General features: G+C 41.8%; 2 protein-coding genes and 1 long non-coding RNA gene across 3 annotated transcripts; 1 reads left to right on the top strand and 2 right to left on the bottom strand.

The window, feature by feature from the left end:
• Positions 1–5,122: 5,122 nt before the first annotated feature.
• LOC137909879 (mitogen-activated protein kinase 8-like) lies at positions 5,123–16,548 on the bottom strand. Its single transcript, XM_068754312.1, is given in 13 exon segments — positions 5,123–5,592; positions 5,595–5,634; positions 5,636–5,655; positions 6,099–6,176; positions 6,330–6,393; positions 7,211–7,335; positions 8,806–8,988; positions 9,835–9,906; positions 11,967–12,132; positions 13,550–13,688; positions 15,273–15,331; positions 16,127–16,256; positions 16,427–16,548. Coding segments are annotated over 13 exon segments (1,431 nt in total). The 3' UTR covers positions 5,123–5,359.
• Positions 16,549–18,107: 1,559 nt separating this feature from the next.
• Positions 18,108–19,706, top strand: LOC137910509 (uncharacterized). Its single transcript, XR_011106053.1, has 4 exons — positions 18,108–18,167; positions 18,254–18,315; positions 19,063–19,196; positions 19,289–19,706. It is a non-coding gene; the product is annotated as an uncharacterized lncRNA (long non-coding RNA).
• Positions 19,707–19,850: 144 nt separating this feature from the next.
• xrcc6 (X-ray repair complementing defective repair in Chinese hamster cells 6) lies at positions 19,851–24,553 on the bottom strand. Its single transcript, XM_068754464.1, has 13 exons — positions 24,505–24,553; positions 24,126–24,240; positions 23,784–23,896; positions 23,436–23,577; positions 23,066–23,317; positions 22,733–22,919; positions 22,394–22,580; positions 22,028–22,196; positions 21,783–21,944; positions 21,447–21,576; positions 20,528–20,628; positions 20,313–20,429; positions 19,851–20,210 (listed from the first exon to the last, which is right to left on the bottom strand). The coding sequence occupies exons 2-13, from the start codon at positions 24,196–24,198 to the stop codon at positions 20,011–20,013; spliced, it is 1,833 nt and encodes a 610-aa protein (XP_068610565.1). The 5' UTR covers positions 24,199–24,240; positions 24,505–24,553; the 3' UTR covers positions 19,851–20,010.
• Positions 24,554–26,977: the final 2,424 nt, after the last annotated feature.

Genomic DNA, 26,977 nt, shown 5'->3' with positions numbered 1-26,977 from the left:
CTGTATGCGGTCAAAACGGTCAGGCTTTGCATTGCGAGTGTTGGGTGTCTAACAAGGGCTCACATCCTCCGCAGCGTATCAGGGCCTTCAGAGGAATAGAAAAGCAGGAAACTAAAAAAACTGGAGGTACATTCAAGACAAACATGGGTGAAACTGTACCGCTGAAGTCAGGCTGGCACGGCCCAAGTGATTTTCACTTTTTCATGCATGATTGAAATGAAACAGAGAAGGCAGCGCTCTCGTGATCACACTGGTTGATGAATTCAGGGTTTGTCTTGGGAAGGCGTTTCAGGTGCCTGTATGTGATTTCTCTGACGTTCTCTGTCCAGGAGCGCAGCTTACTTCTGACAACCACTAGTTCTACACCCACAAAATACTAAATGGGAATGACATCTTACAAAATGTGCAAGACTCAATGAGGACACGATTGTTAAATGCAGACAGCAAGCTTATATTTACCTTTGTCTGATCTTTAAGAAGTAGTGTTACAGTTTGTGAACTATAATTACCGTTACAGTATCTGTTTTGGATGAGAGGTTTGCTCACGCTCGCTCTGTGACATACAGTTGGAAGCAAAATGATTACACCATGTTGTATTTATTGGTAAAATATACTATTTATCAAAACCGAAGGGAACAAGGAAGATGTGAAGCCCTTCCATGAGCAGTTAAACCAAATGTCGAAATTCTTTTCTTCTTCTCCCGTCCTTGTTTTAGCTTTAGCCAGTAAAGACGCATCTTTACTTTCTCTGAACAGAAACATTGCTGAGTTGGAGGTCATTAGTCCACAGAGGGGGGGGGATTAAGCACGACGACTCAAAAAGTTGTGAATGGATTTCTCTGAAATTCCTGGTAGGCTCTGGGGACGGTTTCAATGTTGAGACTTAACGGATGCTGGTATTGATTGGTACTGCAAACACTTCTTTTTCTGATGTTGAACTTTAAAATGAAATTCTCCATTCATAAGTGGAGCCTCTGCAATAGCTGCCTGTTCTTCCTTGTCCTCAGGCCCTTCCAGTGCCTCTCTTGTCACTATCTACATGGCTTCCATGTCTAGTTGATGGCAAAGCCTCAGTCTCAGTTGGTTTTGGCACATAAAGCTGAAAACTGCCCTCAAAGAAACGATGAAGTTTCCTGGTAGTGCCTTCGGGGAAAGGTTTTTGAATAGGAAAAATGTGGTGTTGCTCGCTTGTTCAGAGATGTCGTGCACGTTTGCACATATTCACCCAGTGGCTGCTTTTATTATTATTTTTTACGTATATAAATGGCAGCAAACTACTGAAGTGGAGTAATTTGAGCTCCCGAGTAGGCGCCAACTCCTGTGAAACTGAATTGTGAATGGAAGTTTAAATTGAGAATGTATCCATTTAGTGAATGCTGATGAAACCAGCCCAATAAAAAAATTGAATGATTTCTTGAGATGCGTCACTCCTACATCCAACCAAGAAGCTGTGACTGAGTGCATCAGGTCCATTTAGTTAGACACTAAAAGTCGATGCGTCCAAAATGAAGAGTTGCCAATGTCTTAATTAGCATCTTGACACCAAACTTAACGTCCAGAAGGGGCATTTATTTCAAGCAGTATAATTACAAGTAAAAGCGTACTTTGTTCAGACAATGTGACTGTTTTTTCTTTCTATTCAGAAGCAAAGCCAATGTTACAGCAGGACCTTCGTTAATAGAACAGGTTTACAAGGTGTAGACACTCCTATGAACTACCACTATCACATTTGACAATATGATGGTCTAAACATATTTCAGGTTCTGATTATCACGATTAATTTATTTCCTATTTTGCCTCATGACGAAGGCCGAATGTTTTTTATTTTATTTCTCGGCTGATCTTGTGTTTATTTATGAAGGATTCCCACTATTGTAATGAACAGATGTGTGTGGAAATAAAGGTGACATTTTATTTGCAGTACACTTTATTTATTTTTTTTTAAAGAGGTGGCATCATCAAATCCCAGTGCATGTAATCTAGTAGTGCACTTTTCATTGGTTGCAGTTTTTGGGATGCGCAAATCCAGAGGAATTCTTTTTCACTACTTGCATGGCTGGATTTACTAGCAAACATCACAAACCAGCACCATACATATATTGATTTCTTGTAGATATTTATTCATCTTGTTCGTGTTTATCAACATTGTGGTCTTAAGCACAGTCAAAATCAAAATCCATTGCCCACATTGTGACCCCCCCCCCCTATCTCTGCATGAAACCATGACCAGCAGACTCATTTGGTGGGTAAGACTGAATACCTCACGGCTATAAACAAGTCACAGAAATAAAAACTGATCTTATTCATAAAAAAGGAAAACATGGATTGACAGTACCAAACATTTTCTTTACCTTCAGGGAGACAGCTAACAAAGGCTAGGCCCATCACATACTACTAGCACAGTTTGCTGAAGGTATTGCACATTTAACAATTCTCTTACCTCTAGGTGAAGTATACATAATGTACAAAACTGTCTGTTGAAACAAACAAATAGCACACTTTCAAATAAATAAATAATGGAATCTGTTATTCACACGTCTTCGATAGCTAAATCTGCAGGCGACTAAGTATATGCAAGAACATGCAGAAATTCAGCGTGAGGTAGTTCATCAAAGCATACGGAAATCATCATGACATCGGTTTGACAGAAGCAGAAAAATATGCGAAAAAGCAAGACCAACCTAAAATGAAAAACCTAAACAATCCAATTGAAGGCCCGAAAGTTGGGCAAAGAAAACTAAGAGCACTTTACACAGCAATGCTTATTTTTCAGATTTACTATTTTAGCTAAGTTAACAAATGGATGCACACCACAGATCTTCTCCATCATAAAAATGCATGTTCTTACCCCCCGTTTGAGATCCTACATCACATCGACTACTGATCCATTGAGCTAGATATTTAGCAAACCCTTCCTCTTACCTTCCTAGAAAAAACAAATGGACTCAGCGGCACCTAGCTCTGTGTAATTTCAAACAGAAGATTATGGATTGACAAAATTAAAAATGGGGTTGCACCTCGGAAACTGGTTCTTAGAGGTGAGTGGTTTCTGAATATTTACACCCAGTAAGTGCTAAGGTACTATATATTGATAAATAACTGATATTTACCAGAAAGCTTGTAGGTAAACTTTACAAACGAATACAGTATACCTTATTTAAATGACCAACCAAACAAAGGTAACGAGAACACTACTAATTCTGTAAGAGATGCTTCTGCTCGTGCCGTTTCCATTCCTGTTAACAAAGCTCATTTTCATCTATCATAGCTCGCTGATTTGTCAATGATTTTAATGGTGCAACCCTATTTACTGAATCGAGTCAGAAAACAACTAGCTTTCTAACTAACTAACAGACAGGAAGTGAGCATCATTTCTAGCAGTTGGTCTGCCTGCCTGAAACCTAAACCAAAAAAATGTACGTTGAAAATAGCACGGACTGCTTTAATTAACGACCGTGATTAGTGATCCTCATAACTACTAAATATTACGCAAATTCCTTATGTAGGTTTAAGGTAATGTGACTTAAAATTAGCATCTTTTTTCTGTTAGTAAACTTTGCAGAATGAATGAATTTTTATTTGTTTGGCTCCGCCTCTCAGACAAGTCTTTGTACCCAAAAGATCCATCTTCCTTCCAACGGTAAATCCAAAACCCATCACAGAATATTGACGACAATGCAGTCGCAGGGATCATTCGTTGAGTTTGACCCACTAGCACAAGTTTCAAAGTCCCTATTACGATCACCATATTACATAATATTCAAAGAAAAGGGAAAATCCCATCAACTTATATTCCGTTTGCTGCCAAACAGAAACAGGTTTTACTTTGATGAAAAACCTTGATTAAACTGAAACGACTACACCATCAGCTTCTTACCCTTCAAGACACCAGCCTCCCACTCAAGGGCCAAAACAAGTAGAAAAATATACCATACATTTGTGAGAACTACAACCCCATCAGACATTACTGTTTGACATGGTTGTCCAGACACCATAAAAACCTACATATACTGAATACACAGGTACACGTTCAGGTACTCAGGAATGAATGACAAACGACAGGCACTTTTGCTCTCAAAGTTCAGCAAGAAAATAAACAAAAGGGCACTATTATTGCATACCATGAGGACAAGAAGTTTCTTTTGACTGGGTATTTGTGCTGTTAGTCAACATGCTGTTTAACTTTTCTGGTACTTGGAATTTCATTCACAATTGCAGGCAAAATCTGCCAGACAAAAGTATGGCCAACTTTAAAAATAAAAATAAATCACTTTCAAATGTCCAAAATGACAAAAAGTACATTACTAATCACAGGATATGGAAGGACGAAGCAGAAAGCTGTTCACACCGCACCACCAGGCTGCAGAATCACAAGCCCTCCTCTCAATAGAAACACGTTCACGTGCGTTCTCAATATCACATCTCCCTACTTTACCAAAGCACAGTCTACTTACACCATCACCGACCTTATAACCTCACGCAACTCCAAAAATCTTCATATGCATGACAAAAAAAACATTTTTTAAAGTGTTGTTACTGTCAAAGCAAGCCAGCCAAGAGCGTGAACGCACTCCGTACATCCAGTCCTCCAAAGCTACAACCACAACCCACAGTCCCACCACATCACAGCCTGTCGCAGACAAGAGCAAGAGGTTCACCGAAGCACCTGTACATACAGGACGGTCGCTAGAAAGATTGCCGGACCAAACTGCACCATTATCAACCCCACAACTTTCATGTAAAAGGAAAAATCAATCCCGTGGTGAGTGAAAACCTAATCCGATCATGTATGAACACAAAGTGATCAAATGTAGGAAGTAGTTGTGACTACAAGAAAATAAATACTTGTGCAAGATGATCTACATGATCTCAGCTCAAATGGATATGTTGGATGCATTTAAAAGCATATCCATATTATGAGAATAAACAAAAAGGGATGGGGGGGGGGGCGGGGTCAAAAATACCAAACATTTCTCAATTATGTTTCAATGGCTCACCGCTAACTTGTTTCGAAAATTAAACTACATCGACCAGTCTGTTTAATTCCTCTGCTGTCATCCCACGTCTGCCTCAACAGATAGGAAGTTACGCAACATACAGACCGAGTATAAACTCAGTCTACATTTATACGGCAAGTTAGCAGTAGCTTGAAACAAATGAAAACAGATCACATTAAAACATCTCACAGCTATTCCTTTAAATTCTCACTGCTGGTAAATACAAACCAAAACATAGAGAAATCCTAAAAAATCAATAATAGTCATCTTGGGCTTCTGAAGAATTCAGAAACGGCACAATAATTTACAGCTAGGACTCAATCGAAAAGTAATTCTAAATGGAAAAAAGAAGATCTGCCCTTTCAGAAATCATCTAAAGGGTAAACTGCTACACGATTGAAGATGACAAGCACAAATGGGGGGGGGGGGTAATGCAGGGGGTCAGGGGTCAGGGCTAGGACACAGTGTCGAGCTAGAGGTCTTGAACGTGACCCGTGGGTGACGCCCAGCCCAGAAGCAGGAAGAAGGGTAGATGATAGTCGTCTGCAGTAGCCCAATGGGGCGGCGAGGACAGCGACGGTGCCGTCAGAGTCGGGACGGTGGAGGAGGAGGAGTGGCGCTGGTGGTGCTGCTGGGGGGCTGCTGCTCACTGCTGCACCTGTGCTGTGAGGTACAGGAAAAGGACGGTGGTCAGCCACAGATGGAAACTTTCACGGCATCATTTAAGTTACAACTTAAGTTACAACCCAACTTAGTTTGCACAAAGAAGGGACGGCAGAAATACTGCCGTCACTGTTTTGATCATTCAAACTCAGCTTCGCAGATGTTGGATCTAATTAACCTTTAATCTTCATTACAGGAGAATCTAGAATGCTCTTATACAAACAATGCAAAGAAGTAAAAGCTAAACACTCCTCTGTTCATATTCAGCTTTTGGTGCACAGACAGTAATGCTCAATGCGATTTTGATTCAATGGATAAATATGTGATTTCTATTATATGTTCATCCCCAACTTAAAAACGATGTCACTGAAATAAAGACAGTTGTACTATAATAATCGTACAGTGATGATTATGTCAGACACCAGAACCTCCACTAACCTATGGATGCTGGCTGTCCCCTGATGACACCATTCTTTGTCCTTTCCTCCCAGTCGAGCACTTCTTTGTATATTAACTCTGCAAAAAAAAAAAAGAAGAGTAAATACAGAAATCTAACTACTAGAAACTAGTAGTTAGTTTGTGTCAAATTCCATAAACATCGGTCAATAGTCAGAGATATCGAGGAACACATTTTGATGCTCCACTGACTGCAATGTTGACAAAAACTACCTTTCCACTCCTCTACTGTGTGCTCCCTCTCATCCAGTTGCTTGTCTGTGATGGCGGGAGGTGGCTGGAAAAAGACAGACAGTAAATATTTCGTTCACTCAGACATTCATCACTTTAATTATTACCTTACAATTCTTTCCCAATTAGTCTTGGTGTTAACTGCTAATGATTGGCTCCTCGTTTAGTTCGTTTTCACACAGAAGTCATTGGTTCGTTTCCCATCAGTTTCTCCTTTCTTTGAGGCGATGCGCTGGGGCAATGACACGGAGGCTGCATAGTTTAAGACCTCTCATTCAAGGGGTACCGGGTAATTTTTGGAGTGGTTGCCTGGTGCTTGTGAAGGGGAAACTCTTTCTGTGGCGTGGGATAAAAATGTTGAGCTCACGACGCGTTTCCTTGGACCACTCAGACCATCCTGACATTATATCCTTTAACTTATTGTTCTTGGTTTACGGTTTACAAATAAAATGTATCACTATTTTATTATTATAAAACCTGAATTATGTCAGCACTTTTTAAGGCTGCACTGTCACTTCTAAAGAGTCCTATTGGTGAGAGGTAAGAATCAGTCTGCCTGTGTTTATATTCGCTGCTCTGTTTGTGGGGCTCAGATGGAAATAGTTTATGTCATATGACGTGTCTGTGCACCAATCACAATTCACTAACTGTGTGTGATCATTGGATCAATCCACCAGGCCATTTTCAATCAAAGCTGATCAATCCACACTCGCACAGTCCTGCTAAGTCAGTCCCTTTTTTAGAGTTCTACAGAAAGTGTTTTTAAATAAATTACAATTATTTCACTCATTAGACAATGCTTTAATAACAAGCATTCAGGTGCATTAAAAACTACTATGAATTAACCATTAATGATTACTTACTGCCTCAACTTCCGTTGGGTCGTACCACACGTTGATATAGGGGTGCTGAAGAGCCTCGTCCACAGAGATTCGCTTTGATGCGTCGATTACCAGCATCTTGGATAGCAGGTCTCTGGCTTGGCTCGCTGGACAGACATTGTGGCAAAACATGAAAATAATCTTAAATTCAGTTGACAATGAATCTAAAATTACATCCATTTTACAGTACACTGTAAGTGTGCTACATTTTCTGCACAAACAGGAAGCTGGATCAGGGCAACATGCAGGGAGGGACCACTCGGGAGTGTTAAACTTCCTCTTCCCTCAAGCATGCGTTTTGGTCGTTGTCTGGGGATTATCGTCAATAACTAGTCCTGATTTTTGGAAGTAAACATTACTGTTCAGTTTTTCAAAATCATAAAATGACGCCCGAGTGAAAAGCCATGCAGTTCAACAGAAGGCAAACTTGCTTAAACACCTTTGTAATTTTTCTCTGAACATGTTTAATTTCGTATTTTCTCTACGAAACACATTCTGTGCATGCTTGATGTTTACATAATAATGTTGTTCTTATGCATCCTCAACACACCGTGGCTTTAAAATGTTAAAATAAAAGACGCGTCTACGCATAAAAAAAACACACGATATTATTGGTACCAAAATCAAAGAGATGACAAATGATGAATCTCTTTTATGTTTGTGTTTTGGTTTTTAAGAACCTATCCCTTCTCTCCGACAGCCTTGCCACATGGGCTGTCAGAGCTTCACCCACTGAATACAAGCGTACAATACATGCAGCAGCGCTCCAGGGGAATACGCAGCTGACGTCTATTCCCATAAGCTCCACAGCCTTCGCTGTGAGACTAGAGGTAAATCTCTCTTCACTGTAAACAACTCCGTGTCGAGTTTCCGGCTACCGTAGTGCTTAATCCAGCGACTGAAATGTGATTCGTCACGGGGGCTCTGTGGTTCCCAGATGTTTTATATGGCGTTTGTAAATGAGCTCCTGGTCTTGATTCAACACCAAAGTATCAATGAGGTCCCATGACAAACAGTGCTGGTGTTAGCTACATAGCATTAGTTCATAATGGGACTGCGAAGGGACTGGAATGGATGTCTGCTCCGTGTGGCCCAAACGCACATTTCGAGTGTGAAGCAGAAAGATGAAACACAAGCAATAGAACAAAACATCTGCAAATACAGCAAAACCATGTTTGCCTGGTTTAACAAAACAAAACAAAACACTTGACGTATGCAATCTTAAATAAAATCCAGGTGTTGATTTTATGGATTGGATAAACTAGTGAGCCTCAATTTTGCTTGGTATCTTCCTCAGACGTTGCCATGCTCATCAAAAGTTTTCATTTCAACAGCCTCATTTATGAAATACAGTAATACCTCGACATACGCGTGTTCCGAGACACGAGCAACTTCCAGATGGTGGCGCTAAAAGGCCGAGCGCTCAGAGCGCCGCTTCACTTATTCAGTTCAGGTATTCACCACCTTCCGTACTCGTCTCCGGCACGTCTCCCGTGTTGTTTTTAAATTATTTATGCATCTGTGAGTACTGTTAAGACCGACTCCCGTGAATTATAACGAGACAGAAGCATCTTTACCTTTAAGTTTGTTGTGTTCAGAGTCTGCAGGAAACAGGACATCAGGGAAGAGCTTCTCGAAGCTGTAGCCAGCATATCGTGGCCTGTTCTCCACGTAGGTCCTCACTGACTGGTTGAGCTTCATCAGGAACTCCTGAGATGGTGTTCCCAGCTGCTCGATCACCTTATTCCACTGGTCGATATCTTTACGTTGCAGTATTTAGGAAAACCTCTGGGATGGGTGTGAACAAAAAGGGATGCACAAGAGGATGCAGCTGTGCGCGTGCACGCAATGAATTTAGTTTCTTTATAAGGTACGCTGTTCAATGCAGATATTTGTCCCAGAATTTGCTCAGATTCGGTTACCTTGATGGCATTTAATTTAAATGGTCTAATCTGATCGTGACTGCTCTCCAAAGAAATGCTAAGAATGCACACACATACATCTCATCAACAAAAGGCGTGACGTAACTCATGGCATTCAAAAAGGAAATGGACGTGGTTGTAGCACATGGGTGAGGATGGTATTGAGCCGGTAGGACAGGGCAGCATTTGAATCGAAACTAGGAAAGCTTTAAATCCAGATTAAATTCACTGGTGAGATAGAGACCCCACTTTACATGACTATCAAATTCCATACACGTCGTCAATAATCAACCGACATATTGAGGAAAAAATCTTGAAGCTCCACTGACTGCAGTGTTAATGAATCCAGAATCTCTTCTGGATCATCACCACAATTTAAATACTCTGTTCCTCGTAACATTCCTAACATTTCTGAAAATTTCATCCAGATCCGTCCAGACATTTTTGAGTCATCTTGCTAACAGGCGATTACATAACCTCATTACAGAACCCATGAGAGATAAAGAAATCCATAACACCTACCATGACTTAAATAAAGGTTACGAGCTTCCCGGACACAGATGTCAACAACAAATACAATTCACCATCATTAAATAAAAAAGGAACCGTTTCCCCCACAGTGAACGTGATGTCAGACATGAAATGAGACACGTTGGTTCGGATGGAGGCTCAACGCAAGGATACGATCAGTGCCTGGAAACAAGACGCTACCCCGAACCATTTCAGCCATGATGCAGCCAACAGACCAGACATCAACTGAAAAATGAAATGACAACCACCGAGTTAGCATGCATGACTTAAATAAATAAAAAGAATCAAAGCAAATAAAGCCCCACCCTCATAAAAACATAAGGCAAAAACATCATGAGGTGGCAGGTGGTGTGATACATGACGAAAATGAACTGCATGCACCTCAGTCTGCGCTTATCCCTGGCCAGCCCCCCACAGAGCTTAAAATGATTATCAGTCTTGCATGCTCTGCAACTTTCTGCAGGAGCAGCAGCATTACAAATCCAACAATCATTGCACCGCGTAGCGAACCGTGAACTTTGAAAAGAGAGACACCGGTTTTCAAAGTCTTCTGAAAATACTTTTCACAACTGCATTTTAACACCTGCATTATCCTTGCTGCAATTCACGTGTGTGTGTGTGTGTGTGTGTGTGCGTGTTAGCCTGGAAGCTTCTGGCCGACAGCCAAATATCATTGATGGGCTTTTCTGGTACATTCAAATGCGTGACATACAATTACTTCTGGAGCCGAGCAAATATTTATTCAGTATTATTCTGTCAGGGATGGCAACAGAGGATAACATTGGCAGCTGAATCCTAGCCAGGTCAGTTTATTTTGCTGTAAAAATATGATGGCAATAATAGGACAAAAAAAAAATCAAGTATCACTGGATGACTAGTTGTAACCTAGTTCCCTTGGATTTAAAAATAAAAATAAACAATCTGCAGCATCCTCACATTGAATATTGCCATCCCTGTATTTTGGATCCAATCCCAACAATCAGAATTTAGTTCTTTGTCCAAACTCTTACTCTAGCATTTACAAACACATACGGAAAGCAGCTTGAGGGTAATAACATATTTTTGCAGTCACATTCTTAGCTATAGGAGTGCAAACAATTTTATCACAGCTTTTTGTGACTGCCACGATCGAAGCAACAGAATTCTCTGCTTCAATGTGGGAGGATGGTGGTGTGTCACTTTGTGCATCTGTATGCAGGTGAAGCGTCGCGAGTTGAGCTGTCAAGCAATCCAAGACATGGAATTTCTATCGTCGCTCACAGGATATACGATCTCCATGCGAAACATTTAATGAAACGTACGTTTTTAGAAGACGACAGACCTTTGAATGCTGCGTTTGTCACACAAGAAGTGTCAGATTGCTGCAAGCAGCTCAAGGATACAATCCCTTCCTGGAAAAAGGATTTTGTGGCGAACCATTTCTGCCATAATGCAGCCAACAGCCCAAATATCCACTACAAATGTGCAGCACAAAAGGAGGAGAGAAGAGACTAAGCCAAGTAAATAAATAAATGCATAGTCAGCAGGAAACATGAGGGTCTATGTTTAGATCAAAAAGATGAACGATGAGTGTTAGTGATTACAACATTTTCATCAGCTTGCTAAAGAGGCGACATTGTTTCTACAAAGCTCAAATGTGTTTGCTTGTTTTTTTTATCTAGACTTGTGTAACTAAAAATGATGCATCCGAATTTATATTTAGATCTTGGGAAATATGCTTGCTAGTTTTCTTGCTGAGATATCCTTTATTTGTAAAACAAATATGAAGACAGAATGCGTGAAAACCAGAAACAGGGAACCAGCAAGCCCGGCTTTGCCTGAAATGATCTACCGAAGCTCAATAACTAGCTTGCTTCTACTGAAGAGCCGGATTTAAACCGTGAAAACCTTCAATGCCTTATGATCATAAGGCTTTCTTCATGCTAAGCTAACTGTCCTCTGACCAGATCTCTCTTGACAGTTGGTAGCGATGGGATGGCATCTTTATCATCTAAAAGATGAGAAATCTGCATTTTCCCCAAAAAGACAGTCTTGCAGAAAATGTGAAGCGTTCCAAGCAGGCGAGCGAAGTGAAGCTGCTGCACCGGTACCTGCAGCCATATCAGCGTTCTCCTATTGTGACCTTAAGAGGGCCAGGGTGTGTGTGTGTGTGTGTGGTGGTAATGTGTACCGTATGTGTACGGGAGGTGCTGTTAAAAGACGCATCCCTAGGGAGAGGGCCATGCAGCAGCTCACCCAGCTCTAAACTGGCTGGTTGCTGCTGACAAGCTGCTTCCTCCACTCACCATTGGCCTGATAGCCCATTCCCAGGATGACCTCTGGGGCACGGTAGTAGCGAGTGACCACGTAGGGCGTCATGAGAAGGCCGGTGGCCGCCGTCCTGGCCAGGCCAAAGTCCAGGATCTTCAGAGTGCAGTCAGACTTCACCACAATGTTGCTGGGCTTCAGGTCCTGCTCAGAAAGCACAACGCGAAATAGAGTCAGACTTCGGCGGAGGCATGAAGTGGCAGCACACGTGCACATTTGGTGCACATGACTCATGTCGCATCGGTTCTTCTAAAAGCTTTGCGCGCTGATTGCTCAGCTCCGCCCACGGCACAATTAGTTCTGGCCGGCCGAGCAAGAGGAGCTCCACTAATCTACTGCTGCGTCCTTCGCCGACGGTGATTGACAGAGTCGTGGCCGTGTGTGCATGCGCGTTATCAACGGCGTGCACTCAGAGGAGGAGACATTTTCTATAGCACTGCTGGTGCTTCAGGGTTTGTGTGCGTGTCATCCTGTGTCGACTGTTTCCAAGTGAAAGAGGGCCTGACTGAATGTTTGGTTTTTTTTGGTACCCTGTGCATTCTGTTCACAACTAGTTATCTGGCGACTCCCAGACACGACAGGAACTATATTTCAAAGAGTTAAAGGGCAAAACAAAACAGCCAGATAGCAAAGTTCATCAATCGAGTAGTATTTTGATGCATAGAGAGGACTAACATCGACACAGAGAAGGTTCATTATGGCACGGTGACGAGTGCTGTGACGCACATCAGTGTTGAATATGTCGGATACGCACTGAGATTAGACGAACCTTCTCTCTGGCATCAATCGGCTTTCCAACCAAAACAGCGAAGATGCGCAGCAATTTAAAGAGGTCATGACACGAAATTGATTTTTCGTTTTTAAACATAATATATAATAAAGAAACATTTCAGGCTTCGAGCGTTCGTGCCAACATCCCGACTCCTACAAGCTTGACTTCCATCCCAGCTAGATCTCGTGTCCAGAAGAGACAGGTACATATTCAAAGCAGTATTTCTAACATTATCAATAAATCAACGCGTATTTAGTAACAGAGATCAGTTCCCTCGTATAATATAGCAGTTTCCCTAAATGCGTTTCCCCTGACACTAATAATTTTTTGTTTATCATAAAGATTTGTAATGAAGTAAGTCTTACTTGCCTTGTTGTTTGCCTTGAATGTCTGCCTACAAAATGATTTCATTTTTCTGACAGCCGTCTCAGAACTTGACATACGGTATATGTCCTTATATAATGTTAATTTTTCGGGTTCTTTCACATGCTATAGCTGAATATGATGACCGTGTTGCTGCTCAGGCTGCAGAGGAACCCACCCAGCCAAGCAGTGAAGGGTCACATATCACGTTTCACCACAAGCAAATTTCTGTTAGAAAGGCTGCCAGAAAATACCTTCTCACACTTCCTCACGTACCAAAGAAATCGGGAGATTTACTCCTAACTCTCAAAATTATTACTCAAAACATTGATCTTTTGAAAGGTGTTCTGCCCAGCAGACTTCCAACACAATGCCACTGTTCTGGGTGTGTGTGTGTGTGTGTGTGTGCGTGTGTGTGTTCCTCACCCTGTGTATGATGCCGGCAGCATGGAGGTGTTTGATTCCACACAGCATCTGGTAGAGCAGGTAGGAAAGCCTCTCGTGGTCCAGCTCCATTTGAATCACCTGGCAGAGGTTGGCATCCATCAGCTCCATCACCAGATACCTACAGGAAGAGCACACAGGCAGAGCGATGATCACAGAGGCATCCACAAAGAAGCCTGCTTAAATATGTTTATAAGTATTCATTTATCTTTGAGGTCCATTGAAAATGACATTTTCAGCTTTTGTTTTATAACCCGCACAGTTTGAGACATTTAAAAGATGACAGACAAGTGAAAATTAGTGAATATTATCTGGCAGCTGTTACATCACAGTCACGATGACCCTCGGGGCCGCCAGACAGATTTAGCAGCATCTTGGTGACAGTGTGGAGATTTGAAACGCTGGACTTCTGCTCGGGTGATATTTACTCATACCCGATATTTAAATACAATATTGTAGATGGTAAAAATTCACCATGAAATGACCCTTTGTGTAACGTTGACATGCTTCTGTGCTCATATTCTTAGAAACCGGTGCTGCCAGCTGCTCTGCAACACAACTCCGCAGTCCGGTACACAAACACACGGACCAATGGAGTGTCCATCCTCCATCTCCTGAGCGTTTGCCTCACAACCCTCTGGCTATGATTTTTTTCCAGTTTCCTCTTTAGCTCCAATCAGGCAGACAGAGGACTGGGGACACAAATAAACACTGACACACAACACACACACAACTCCTAGAGGATTGGCTGGTCGGTGGGTTTATTGTTTGTTTCCAGCAGAAGAAAAAAATACCTTTATGTGTACAAGAAACCATAATATGGTAATAAATATGTCCAATATGTGCCTTGCTCAAGGGCACCTCGGCAGTGCTCTGAGGGTAGACTGGCCCCTCTCCAGCCACCAGCGCACATTCCATAATTCGTCTGGGCCGGGACTTGAACCGGTGACCCTCTGGACTAGAGCACGGAGATTGGCCTATAATCTGTGCTTATTTTCATTTTTGTATAATGGAATCATTTTTGCTATTTTAATTTCTTTAGGAACGCAGCCAGTTTTAACTGACAGATTACAGATGTATGCGAACGGTTTTAAGATATTGTTCATAACAGCTTTTATTAATGTCATATCTTTATCAGGCCAGTCTGCAGATCCTTTAATGTTGCATTTTTTACCACTCATTCAATGCCAGTGACCTCAAAATACTTTGTTATAGACCTTTTTATTAACCCCGTTATAAAGCGTGGACATCTTTGTCCAAAAAATGTGCTCTACGTCTCCCCATTACACTCAGGGGAGTGTCTCGTTTCTTACCAGACTAAGGCGGACTATTTTGAGAACATTTAAAAACACACACACAGCCTGAAACCACATGAAGGCAGCACTCATCTCACATTTGATAGGTTTGTTGTGGACATAGTCATAATACACAATATTCTACGAGTCTTGAAAAACAGGGCAAAATGAGCAAAACCTGCTGGCACTGAATGAGTTAATTCTCGTTTGTAGAGTGTGTCTATTTCCTGTGATAACGTGTTGTTTATGTAGACTTAAATGTATTTATTGACATGCCCCTCCCTGCAGTGGGTATTAAAGCATGATCTCACCAGCCACAAATCCCTAAAAGCCACAGATTATAATCCAAGACCAAAACACGAGCCGTCCTGTATTGATTTTACAAAACACAGCTCGCAGATAATACTCACACATCTTGGAATTCTTCCTGTGTCTTCTGTGGTGTGAATACATTTAATAGGCCGATTATCTGTAGACAAATGAAAAGCACCCTTATTAATGGACCAATGAATAGTCGCCGCCTCTGCAGCAGCAGAGAGAGCATCGATAAACTGGAACTGAATACAGCAAAGGGTGAAACGCACTGGAAAATAAATACTGCCTCAGCTTCAGGAGGAAAGGCTAAATATTGCTGATAGTCATACTCTGTAAAAACTCTTTCCTTACACTTTTTAGGTATGTTTTTGATTATATCATCATTGATTATATCATCAGTGCCTTGAAATGAGACAGCGCCTTTACATGTTATGAACAGGCCCTTATGTTTTCAGAGGCAGAAATTAGCCTCAGAATATTAAAAAAAATAGAAATTAAACTCTCTTTTTACCACTAATTTTACTCCTTGACAACTTTCAGACTGTATGAATGTAGTTTTTCAGTTTGTAATAGGAGTCACAGGCTTGTTATGCTTTGTTTACTTGTGCCCGTTTTGGATCGCCTGCCCAGGGTAGAAAAATCTGGAGGAAAGAGTTTTCTTCTTTGATACTTATGTATTTGTACATATAAAACTAATGAACTAAATTTAAACTGCCGGCAAATTAACTAAACGGACGACAGAGCTTTCTATAGGACACATTTTGTTGCCTCCATGTTTCTCTCCTCCTGCTATTTCAATTAACAATTTAATGCAACGCTAATTTTTTTTCCGAAACAAACACGCCTCTAAACCCTGGTGTGTATAATAATAGGAAACGTAATAATAAGAAGCAGTCACACACTCCACATGCTGAAAGGCAACGAAGCACGATGAAACGTGAGCTCTTACGTTCTTGTGGTTGACACATTTCATGAGCACCAGTTCTCTGTAAGCCCGTTTCGCATGAGTCTGGTTCTGAAAAGGCCGGCTCAGCTTCTTGATGGCGACATTCCTCTCCAAGTTGTGGTCATATGATGAACTGGGATTAAGAATGAAAGCAAAAATATAGTTCATAATAATAATAATTGAAGCGGCGGCACCTCGCGGGACAAGCCAGAAGTACAGTAGTAGTGTGTGTGTGTGTGTGTGTGTGTGTGTGTGTGTGTGTGTTCCCAGATTTCCAATGTATGTATGAATCCATAGACTCACCAGACAATTCCCTGTGCTCCGGATCCGATGGGTCTGAGGTTCTGGTAGCGCTTTAAAACCATAAAAGTTGAATCACCCACATCTATACTGTAGTATTCCTTCTCACGCTTGTTCCGGTTCATGGTGAAGCCTTGGACAAATGGTGTGTCTGGGCATCCAAGTAGAGCGCTGACTGAAGACCTGTGGTGAAAAAAAGAACAAGCCGTTAACTTTTGGCTTCACTCTCTCTTTTCTAATACAAGGATTTACTAGCCACTCAAAGAATTCTGCAAAAGTGATGCGATTCGTCGATGTGTCCGTCACGCATTCTGAAGTCGTGCTAGGGGAACGATTTTCAGAAAAGGAATCACAGAATTTCAGAAAAAAAGGTAAATGATGGTTTCATTCTTCATCTCCAGAATATTTGTGTCAAATATTTAACAGGAAGTCCATGCTTGGTACGGCATCACAGCCAATGTGAAGGAAACCACCAATAAAAGGATGCTCTGCTCATGCTGTAGATTTGTCCACCAAAAATCTTGGAAGTCAATACATTCTATTGTCTCTTAGATAATTAGATAATAATTAGACATTTGCAATAATCAGGGAATGGACACTAGGGCTGCAGCGATTCATCGGTTAAATAGAGTAATTTGATTTTATTTAAAAGCTTAGATTTCAATCTTGTTGCCTCGAGGATTCGTTTAATTAGTGTTACGCATTGAAAACACACAAACGGCTGAAACCAAAGTGAAGCTTGTTGTTTCCGCACTAGAGTGGAAGCCGTCCGGGCATATTGATGGGAAAGCCAGCAGAGGGAACACAGTCCAGTGTGGCTGCGGGGAGCACGGATAAAGATGCAGAAAAGAACGACAATGAAGGAGAAAAGGAGGAAGGAGTCCAAAGATAAACGACAGAAACTGTCCAAAGTTTGGGTTCATTTCAAGCAACAGCAAAAACACAGATAATTCAAAATCATTTAAAATCAAACTTATTAAATGCGGGACACAGGATCATAATGTTGATCAAATGTTGTAGAATAACATCCATTCAATTCTGTAATGGAAAATGAGGAAAGGATACCTTTGCTTCCTCCATTGAGGTAACTATATATATATATATATATATATTAGACAATCTGGGATTAATGTGATAAAACATCCTCAATTAATCTGAACAAGTTAATAATATCACAGGCAATTCCATGGAATACAAAAGCCCAAGTTTGACACACTGGATTGATCAAATATCTCACCTGATTGCTATAGCCAAGATAAAGGCAAGCTAACATTATGCAACTGACCTTTTCAATTTGCAGGTCAATGAGGCCATAAACAAGGACACATAAATTAAAGGACAGCAGCAGCTGTAGCCAAATAGATTTAAAATCAATTTAGTGTTGCTCATTTTCTGAATTCACAGACCGGTGACATTTTAATCCCCAGAACAAACACACAGAGAGACGTGAGCTAAAACAGGGTGGAATCAAAGGCGTCAAAACGCGATTTCTGTTCGCAAACCGACGTTATCGTCTCCAGGTGAGCGCAGACCGGAGGTCAAAGAGTCTTAGTCGAAGCTGCCACTGGTTTCATAACGGAGAACAACACCCGGTTCAGAGTTTACGGCGTGAGCGGCGCTAGCGCGCTTGTAGCATTGAGATAGTTGCTGCAGCCACCGGGTCTGGTTGCCTTTCTCCAGTTAGGCCAGACCTGCCCGAAGTAGCGTGTGTGACCCGCGTTAGATCGTTCCAATCCCCGAAACGGTGGGCAATAATACGGCAAACATTTTTAATAGGAAGGAGAAAGATTCCGAATATCGAGCTCACCCCTCTTTCGTTAATTCCAACAGTGTCCGACCGCAGTGGCCGTTCGCTGCCGACCGGAGACGCAGCCCGGACGGGTGAAAAACAGGTCTTTAATTCCTTTATCCGCCGGATACGCTCGCGTTTCCCTCACACTAGCAGGCCATCACAAAATAAACACGTCGCTTCTTCGTAAGCCGAGTTTCTGTGCTTCCGTGACACAAGCAGTTTCTGCCATTTCATGCCAAACGTCGTGGAAACCCTGCGACGTTTCCTCGGCTGCACAATGGGGAACCGGGGGGCGTTCAAGACCGCCTGCGCGTTGCCGCGTTCCCGGTGTGTGGTCGAGAGAGCGGAAGCGACAGTTTTGCAACGTTTTCAAACGGGGTTGTTCACCACAGAAGTGTGTGTAGAACAGTAACACGCATATTTAAACATAAGATAATGAGGAGGTTACTCTTTGATCCACGAGAGAAGAGAAGACGTATTCAAATAAAATATTTTAATGTGGACCTGCCACAGAATTCTCAAAAATAATGCTGAGAATACATTATTGGCTCAATAAATAATAAATTAAAGTGCCAGATTTTGGCAGACCAACAGCTAGTCGCTAATTATTAGGTGGGCCTGGCCTCAGCTAAAACAAGCACAGTTCCCTACAATAGTCAGAAAGTCTGCCTTCATGGATGAATAGTGAATAATAGTGAATAGTGGAAGCTGCAGGCCTGCCAGCCCTTGTTCCTACACTGCTGGACCAGGTCCTGATATCTAGAGGCTTTCCTCTCTGAGGCCTCGCTACATCCATCCTCCCACGGGACCGTCAGTCCTATCAAGATGATCTTTTTTGCCTCCTCAGACCATATGACCACATCAGGCCTGAGGGAGGTTTGGACAACCTGGGGAAACTGCAGCTTCCTCCCCAAGTCCCCAAGTCCACCCTCACCTCCCATGATGGTGCAGTCTGCGAGAGGCTCCTCTTGATCTTCCTAGGTGGCGGTGGTTTCTGCCCTTCCTTGATGAACTGCATACGTGGTATTGGTCGAGTGTGGACTTGATGCTTTTTCCATCTCTTCCGCTCCAAGATGTCTGCCAGTGCCATGAGGACCTTGTCACGGCACCACCGGTATCTCCCCTGGCTAAGAGCAGTCTTGCACCCAGCCAGCATGTGCGCCCGCCGCAGGATAGTCGTTTGGTGGGGTTGCCACCCGACAGCGTACCGACAAGCTGGGGTCTTTGTCTGAAACCTACTCTGGAGGCCGACACGCCAAGGGTGACCCCACCAGGAGCTAGCTCCCGATGGTACCGCTCTCCAGGGTTCACTAGAACGCACAAGCCCCCTCCCCACATTAAGGCCAGACCCAAGACGGGGCATCACGATGTGGATGGTGTAAATCTAATCGTGAGGGGAACGGGCTGCTTGGCGGAGGTTTGCGCTCTCCGTGCGCTTTTCTAGTTGAAATCCTTTGAAACTTTTGTCACTTATTCGTGTGTGTTATAAAACGCTGGTTGAGCCTTTGTGTTGACTCCTCTCGCAGCACTTGCAAACATATCTGAACCGACTTTGATGGCATTTTGTGGAGGGATGCGTCTGGGGCGGAACATTCTAAACCTAAAGTGTACATTTTGCATGAAATAGTCTCAGTGTTCATGTTCACAGAATGCTTTTTTTTAATTTACATTAAAATTCGTCACGTAACATTCAGCTGACACACTACCTGCATAAAGCTATAAAGCACAACAATTAACATCTCATTAATGCAAAGTGGGAGAAGACAGACAAACCGATCTCAGTGTATTTATGACCTCATGAGCCCAGCTGGGCAGTCAGAGCATCTATCAGCTCTTGCTTTTTGGTCCCAGTGGTGCGAACCCCATATTGTTTGCAGACTTCCTTCAATGTGGGCACAGTCAGCTTTCCCAGGGTCCCCTTCTTTACATGTGCCTTCAGCTCCTCTTCAGACACCTCTACTTTGGGCTTCTTCTCAGCTCCACCTCCAGAATCAGCTGTGGGTTAATGCATGGAATCATTCTGTCACTGATTTCACCGTAACTTTAAAAAAAAGCACAGTTGTTGGTGAAGCTATTATGTTTGCAGCCACTTCCTACCCGTTCTGCGTTTCGCAGCAGGTTTGCTCTCAGGATTGTAGCCGTCCGGATAGACCAAGTCTTTAAACTCCTGAGCCAATGGACCCACACGATGGTTCATCTGGTCCACCTTCGGCACTAAGACAGAGAGACGGACGATATAGAAAGTGTGAAACCAAACAAAGACATTACCAGAACGGGATCTTTGTTGTATTTATTATTTATCTGAATCTTACTAATGAGGTCCTCTGTGTCCTCTGGAGCCATCATATCCAGAGCCAACGCCTCCAGGTTCCTGTAATGCTTCTGGATGACTGGATTCTCAAAAGCATCACTCCTGCAATGCATTATTAACATTGAAAACACAACACAGACAGAAACCGATAGGTTGTCTTACTTATGATGAGAGATTAGACTTGTAAAGTGTCCATATATGTGTACTGGATTTCATGGAATCAGATAACTAAACAAAAACAAAAAATAATATCACTACCATCAGTGTATTTTTATCTATCAGTATATTTTCTTGATAATGTCCTTGAAGGTCACACATTATACTCTTTTTCCACGAGTTAATGCAGTTCCAAAACACTTATATGAAATATCTGTGATAGTCTTTGGTCAAAATAGCAAACAGATTCTGCAGGACAGCGTCCCTCTTTTCTGTCTCAAACAGATGCTGCAGGACAGCGTCCCTCTTTTCTGTCTCAAACAGCTCTCTCAGAAAAGCCTCAGAAAATGGAACGCTGGAACATTGCCACCAAAAATAAACTTTATCCACTCCGTTCTTCTTCTTCGACTCATGTGCGAGACACAGGGAGAGCGCGGACGTGCGGAGCGCCGACATGTTTCCCCGTTGTGACGGAAGAGTGCTGCCAGACATGTTTCAATACCTGATTACAGAACTACACAAACTACGCAGGATTGACTGGTTTAATTTAGCAGTTTTCGGGTTGGTAACCCAAAACCACCAAATATGAGTGTAGAAACGTGGGAAAAGTGATTTTGTTTTCATAATATGTACCCTTTAAACTATGATTAGAACAACAGAAAATGTGATATAGAGGATTATGACGGATACTTTCCAAACAATCATGTCTGGTCATTTAGTGATATTATTTGAGTATTGAATTCCTTTCCAAAATGTGTTGGTACCTGTATTTAAAGCGCAGTTTGGTGATGATCCGCTTCATTTTGTCCACCTGTGTCTGTGAGGCAGTCGGGCACTGAGGAGGATCCAAAGTCCGCAGGTCATCGGCGTAGGGCAGGTATATCACATTGAAGCCTGACACAGGCGAGAGTCAACAATAACTATAAGCTTCAGTGCACAACAGTAAACGTGACTCCATTTTGCTCATCACTGTCAATTGAACAGCTTTTTTAATATAAATACGAATAAGCCGAACAGACTGGCAGGAATAGGCGGAGCTAAAGTTTGTTTAAGTTGGATAAATAAAGCCACACTCCATTCTGAACCCAGTAGTGGATTACCTGGTGGTGTAATCTGTATTTTCCCCTCATCGACCTGCTCTTTCTGAGGCAGCAGGGCGACAAAGCGAGGAGGGTAGTTTGCACGTGAGACACAGCGACACAGAGCGAACACGTTCCTCTCGCTGCACTTCGTCAACAAAGCAGAGAACAAACATGCGCTTCCTGAAAGGGTTAACAAAGAATACACTACAGTTTAGTATGCAGGAAATACAAATACTCGCATGCAAACAGACCAGCAGCACTACCTTTCACCATCTCCTCCTCGGGATAGATGAAGTGGGCGGAGCCGATATGGTGGTGAACTTTGAGCTTTTCCATCGGTTTGAATCCGATCAGATACATTCCTGGATCTTCAAACCTCTTCATGGCGTCCACTTCATCTCTCTCCATCACAATCTGCTTCTTACCATATGTCTACAGCAGACGTGTGAACAACCAAGTAGTAAAAAAAAAAAAAGCACAATCAGTCATTTATTTGATTAAATAAATACTAAAAGTCACTGAAATGTTATGTTAGCCACTGATTCAATTGCGGTAAATCTGGTTGTTGTTTTGTTTCGTCTCATTTGAATTCTAATGCATTAATTTACATCTTGGAAGGCATTTCTCACCTGGGCTTTCTTTATCTCGCTGGGCAGCAGCAAGCTCCCTGTCTGGGTCTGGAAGGTGCGGGTTTTGCTGCGGACGGCCTCGTTGGATTCCCTGTAAAGTCTGACGGCAGAGGGTTTCCGGGCTGTCACTGCAGTTGCATATATTCCCACAGCAACATTTATGCCCTCACCCAGACACAGGTTTAACCTATAAATGACAAAAAAGGAAAGGACAGGAGAAGATAGAAGAGTGAACCACAATGGAAGAAAAAAATAAAACAACTGAGCAATAACAATAATCAGGACAGTATGAATAAACTTGTATCCATCAGAAAATGCTGATGTGTGAAGACTTGCTACCTGGCCATGGCTCTCTTCTCCTGCTCCTTGGCACGCACTCTCTTCTGGAGGTCCTCCAGTTTATCACAGGGCTCTAGCTGCAGCCCCAACTGGCTCTCTTCTTCAGGAGGACTCACAACATCACGAAAAAAGCGCGACACATCGAAGCCACCGAGCTTCTTCAGATGCATTAAATCAATGATGACTCCTAAGAGAGAAAGGGATTGGTTAATTAGAATTTTGATTAGGCCACTGATACAATCAGGAGGCAGTTCATGAAGAGCTCTGAAAGTCAGGATCAGGATTTTAAACGGGGAGAACATACGAACTCCGCACGGAACAGCTCAGACGTACCAGTCTCTTTGAGGTCGCTGGCCTTGGTGCGAGCCTGCCGGTCCTTCACTCTGTCGCCTCCGTGTGGTTCGTCGTTGCATGTGAAGATCATGAGCCGTCTATGTGAAAGGCGTAGCTTGATATCGCTGTAGAGGTTGGAGCAGCACCACAGGGCATCGCCTAACGACGTCTCCCCACTGCCCATGGTGTCAGCAGCTAGCTGGGCACCTTTCACCCCACGCAAAGCATCCACGTCCTGCACTCGCTTTGCTCCTGGAGAAAATAAATAGCAGACAGACAAATCTATGAGCAACGTTGAGGAAACAATAAAGGTGTAACAAATATCTTTGACAATTTTAATCATCATTTAGGTGGGGAGAAGAAGTCTTACCAGGTTCATCGAGGTCGTGGTACACGAAAACATGCTTGAAGGAGTCCCGGGGATTTTTGCTGTGCTCCGTACCGTAAAAAACCAAAGCCACCAAGTCCCTGAAACTGCTAATAATCTTACTAGTGTACACACTGCGCACAACCTAAGTGGAGAGAACACAGACATTATTATTATCATTACATCTCAAGTATATCTAAGAACAATACCACTAAATATGGCAGTAATGTAATATCGATAAGTACTAAGTATTTTTATAAGGTTGTCAATTACAAACCGACTTTTCTCACTTGCCCAAGTGTTACAGAACAACAACAACAACTAAAGACTAAAGACAACTGTCCCCATTACCTGCATGGTTATATCAAAGTTTGAGGGCGCTCCATCTTCTCCTTTGATGAACATTTCCTTGCTGGCATCCACCAGGAACACCAAACTGTCTCTCCCTGTTGTCTTGTAATAATCTTACAAAAAGAAAAACCCTGATTTGTTATTGTGCACTAAAGATTAAACAGTGACTTTCTGTTTGGCATTATCTAATTTGACTTGATTGCAATTGTGTTATATCAATAATAATACATTATAATATAATACATTACATCATATCAAAAATACTGACCTAATTGAAGCGATGAATGGAAAGTTTTGTACTATCTGCATTTCACATGACATAATGAGGATGACTTTTCTAACCTCCAGACTGATCTCCTTCCTCGTGCTCTTCCTCATCATCATCATTTCGGTAATAGGCGTTCCACTTTGCCATTTCGTAATGCTTCTGTCCCGTCTCAAGATTCAGCAGTTCAGCCTGAAGACAGAGAACAGAACATCAGACACCTTTAAAGCGAAAAAATTGTCTAATCATTGTTACTTAAGACACTATTCCTGTTTGATCAGCGTTAACTTCACACAGAACAGCAATTTAAGTTAGCAGGCTAGCTTAGCTTTTCACGGCTACTACTAGTTTGAGCGATATTTTGAGGTCGGTTATTGAACAAAATTCATCTTTCTAATGGTGTTAAAACCGAAACAGCAACAACATCAGACATTATGAGCGCTTTCAGTCACTTACGGTGCTCTGAAACCTGTCAATTCAAAACTAACATCAAAGGAAAGGACAGCGCGCTCTGTGCGACAACAAGCTCGTCGCGGCTCACGTGACTTAAATGACCAATCAGAATAAAGTAGGCGGAACGCAGAGGCTCGAGCCCGGAAGCGGAAGCTGACAGGACTTTTTTTTTGACAGTAATGTTATTGTTTACTCCAAGATAAGGACACGAAACCAGCTATTAAAAACTGTCAACAGCGTCCCTAAGGAGGTTATGTTTTTGACGGTGTTTGTTTGGGTCTGATATGTATTATCGTGCAAAATGTGTTCTGGATTTGATCCAGAATGAGGCGAGAAGAAAATATTACATTTTAACATTGAAACCCGCATTTATGGATCCAAAATCAATAAAAAATTAATTAAAATCAACTGCATCCTTGTGATTAGGTCAGATACCAAGAACATGTCTGTGTAGGTTCTCAGTCACCCAGGTCATGGTAAATCATGGAGAGCAAAGAAGAAGAATCAACGGGATTTGTTCACGTTTGATTGAAGATGTTTCACCTCTCATCCAAAGAGGCTTCTTCAGTTCTGAGAAACTGCAGAGATTAGATACTTATACTCTTGTTGGGGCAGAAAACAAAGAAGGGGCCAAAACCACCAATGCAATCAGACTCCCCAGGAGTATTAGCATTCCCTTTATGAATGCCAATGCTCCCCGGCAGTCATGAAACCTGACTTATGAAGAGTCATTAGCATCCATAAAGTGACTGGTTGTTGCCCCCTTCACCCTCAGGTGAGCTGTTATGCAGAGATGCATCCAGGTGTGGTTGTGGATTTTGGGGACAGAGGTCACCTGCTGAAGCGCCATTGACTGTAATGCTGATGAAAATTTCAAAGTGATCCAGAATCCAGGATCTCTTCTGGATCATCATCAAAATGTAATCATCTGTTTCTGGTAACATTCCCAACATTTCCTGGAAATTTAATCAAGATCCATCTGTAACATTTTTAGTTATCTTGCTAGCAGACAGACAAACAAACAAACCAATGCCGGTGATTAAATAACATCCGCGTTGGCGGAGGTAACAATCCTGGATTAAACATTTCATTGACACAAACAGTCAAATCAAAGACTTTTTTGAATTTTACAATCTTTAATGTTGCATCATCAAAATAAGACAAATGTTTCTAGAAGATTTTGGGTATAAATTACCGGTAAGTGTTTTTTTCAATAAGAAGTACATGTAGTATATACATATTTCAGCTACATATTGACTATGACACCATTGTATTTACTTTTCTATAATATTTGTCAGATTCGTACATGAATAATTGTCACTCTTCTTCTGTAATCTGATACGGTGATACTGACCTGTAATTCTGTTTCACGCAGGACGACATATTCCAGTCGGCCTTCTGTATGTAACCAGCTACTTTCACTATGAGTCAGTAAATTATTTACATATTGTCATCTGTGTAATCACACAATGGAAACATCCATTTTTTTAGACAACTTGTCTGTTTTATATTTGCATTGTCCTACAATACGCTTCATTTTGCCACTAATGGGAAAACACATTGCAATAATGTGACAGCCTGCAGTCCAGTGGGCCTGCTTTATCCCTTTATTGTACATTAGCAATTGCATTAAGCAGCTAATATAGATCTCTATGCATGATGTCCATCAACATGAAATAATATATTATTTTTACATTTGACATCAATAGCAATTATAGTAAAATTACTAAACTTCAAATGAATTAAATTATACAGCCCATATGCAAGAAAATAAATGTAGTAATAAAGCAGCACGTTATTTTCCGATTAGTTTTGCACTACATAAAAAAAGTCTCATACTTAAAAAGAGTGAATCACAATACAGACAATATGTCAAACATTGACCATAAATAAATGGAAAGTGTTTTTCCCCTCTACACAGAACAATGGGGGATTGTTAACGTGGAGGAATTGCATGGTTTACCCCAAAAAACGCACCTGTTCAGGCCAAACAGTTACAATTATAGAATTTTTATAAAAACTAATGTTGTGAGAACATAGTGCTTTCCCATAATCCATTGCTGCAATGGCAATAAAAGACAGTGAGTAATTACAGAACCACCCGCCAACAGAAGAAGAGACGTGTTTGGTGATTGGTTGATTTCTTGTTTTTGTGCTCATTTTTATGAAACATAAACACTGAAATAAAACCTACGTCACAAATCAATGGCTAGAATGGCTGCGCTTCGAATCGCATCTTCTTTTGCTGCTCAAAACGTGTCGTTCAACTAAACAATAGTGTTTTTCCAGTTTTTGACAATGGTTCCGCAAGAATGAAATCATTTGCTGCTTTTACCTGCAGCGCTTTATCTGTGTGCACATGGCATGTTTTTCTGTTTCTCTGTGCAGACGGTTCAACTGCAGACATGATTAGTGAGGGTTTGTGTTTCAATGGTGAAATTGAATGATTCACCCATAAATTGTGATCAAACTGGGC

This window comes from Brachionichthys hirsutus, chromosome 21 (assembly GCF_040956055.1).
Source record: "Brachionichthys hirsutus isolate HB-005 chromosome 21, CSIRO-AGI_Bhir_v1, whole genome shotgun sequence".
Classification (NCBI taxonomy): Eukaryota; Metazoa; Chordata; class Actinopteri; order Lophiiformes; family Brachionichthyidae; genus Brachionichthys; species Brachionichthys hirsutus.
This window is presented reverse-complemented; position numbering and strand designations above follow the sequence as displayed.

What these genes read in the sequence shown, in the direction of transcription:
- xrcc6 (XM_068754464.1), bottom strand. Translation starts at nt 24,198, where the DNA reads ATGGCAAAGTGGAACGCCTATTACCGAAATGATGATGATGAGGAAGAG. An exon ending in GGAAGGAGATCAGTCTGGAG is followed by an intron (nt 23,897 to 24,125) that starts GTTAGAAAAGTC and finishes TCTTTTTGTAAG; the next exon opens with ATTATTACAAGACAACAGGG. An exon ending in GAGAAGAGAGCCATGGCCAG is followed by an intron (nt 22,581 to 22,732) that starts GTAGCAAGTCTT and finishes TGTCATTTATAG; the next exon opens with GTTAAACCTGTGTCTGGGTG.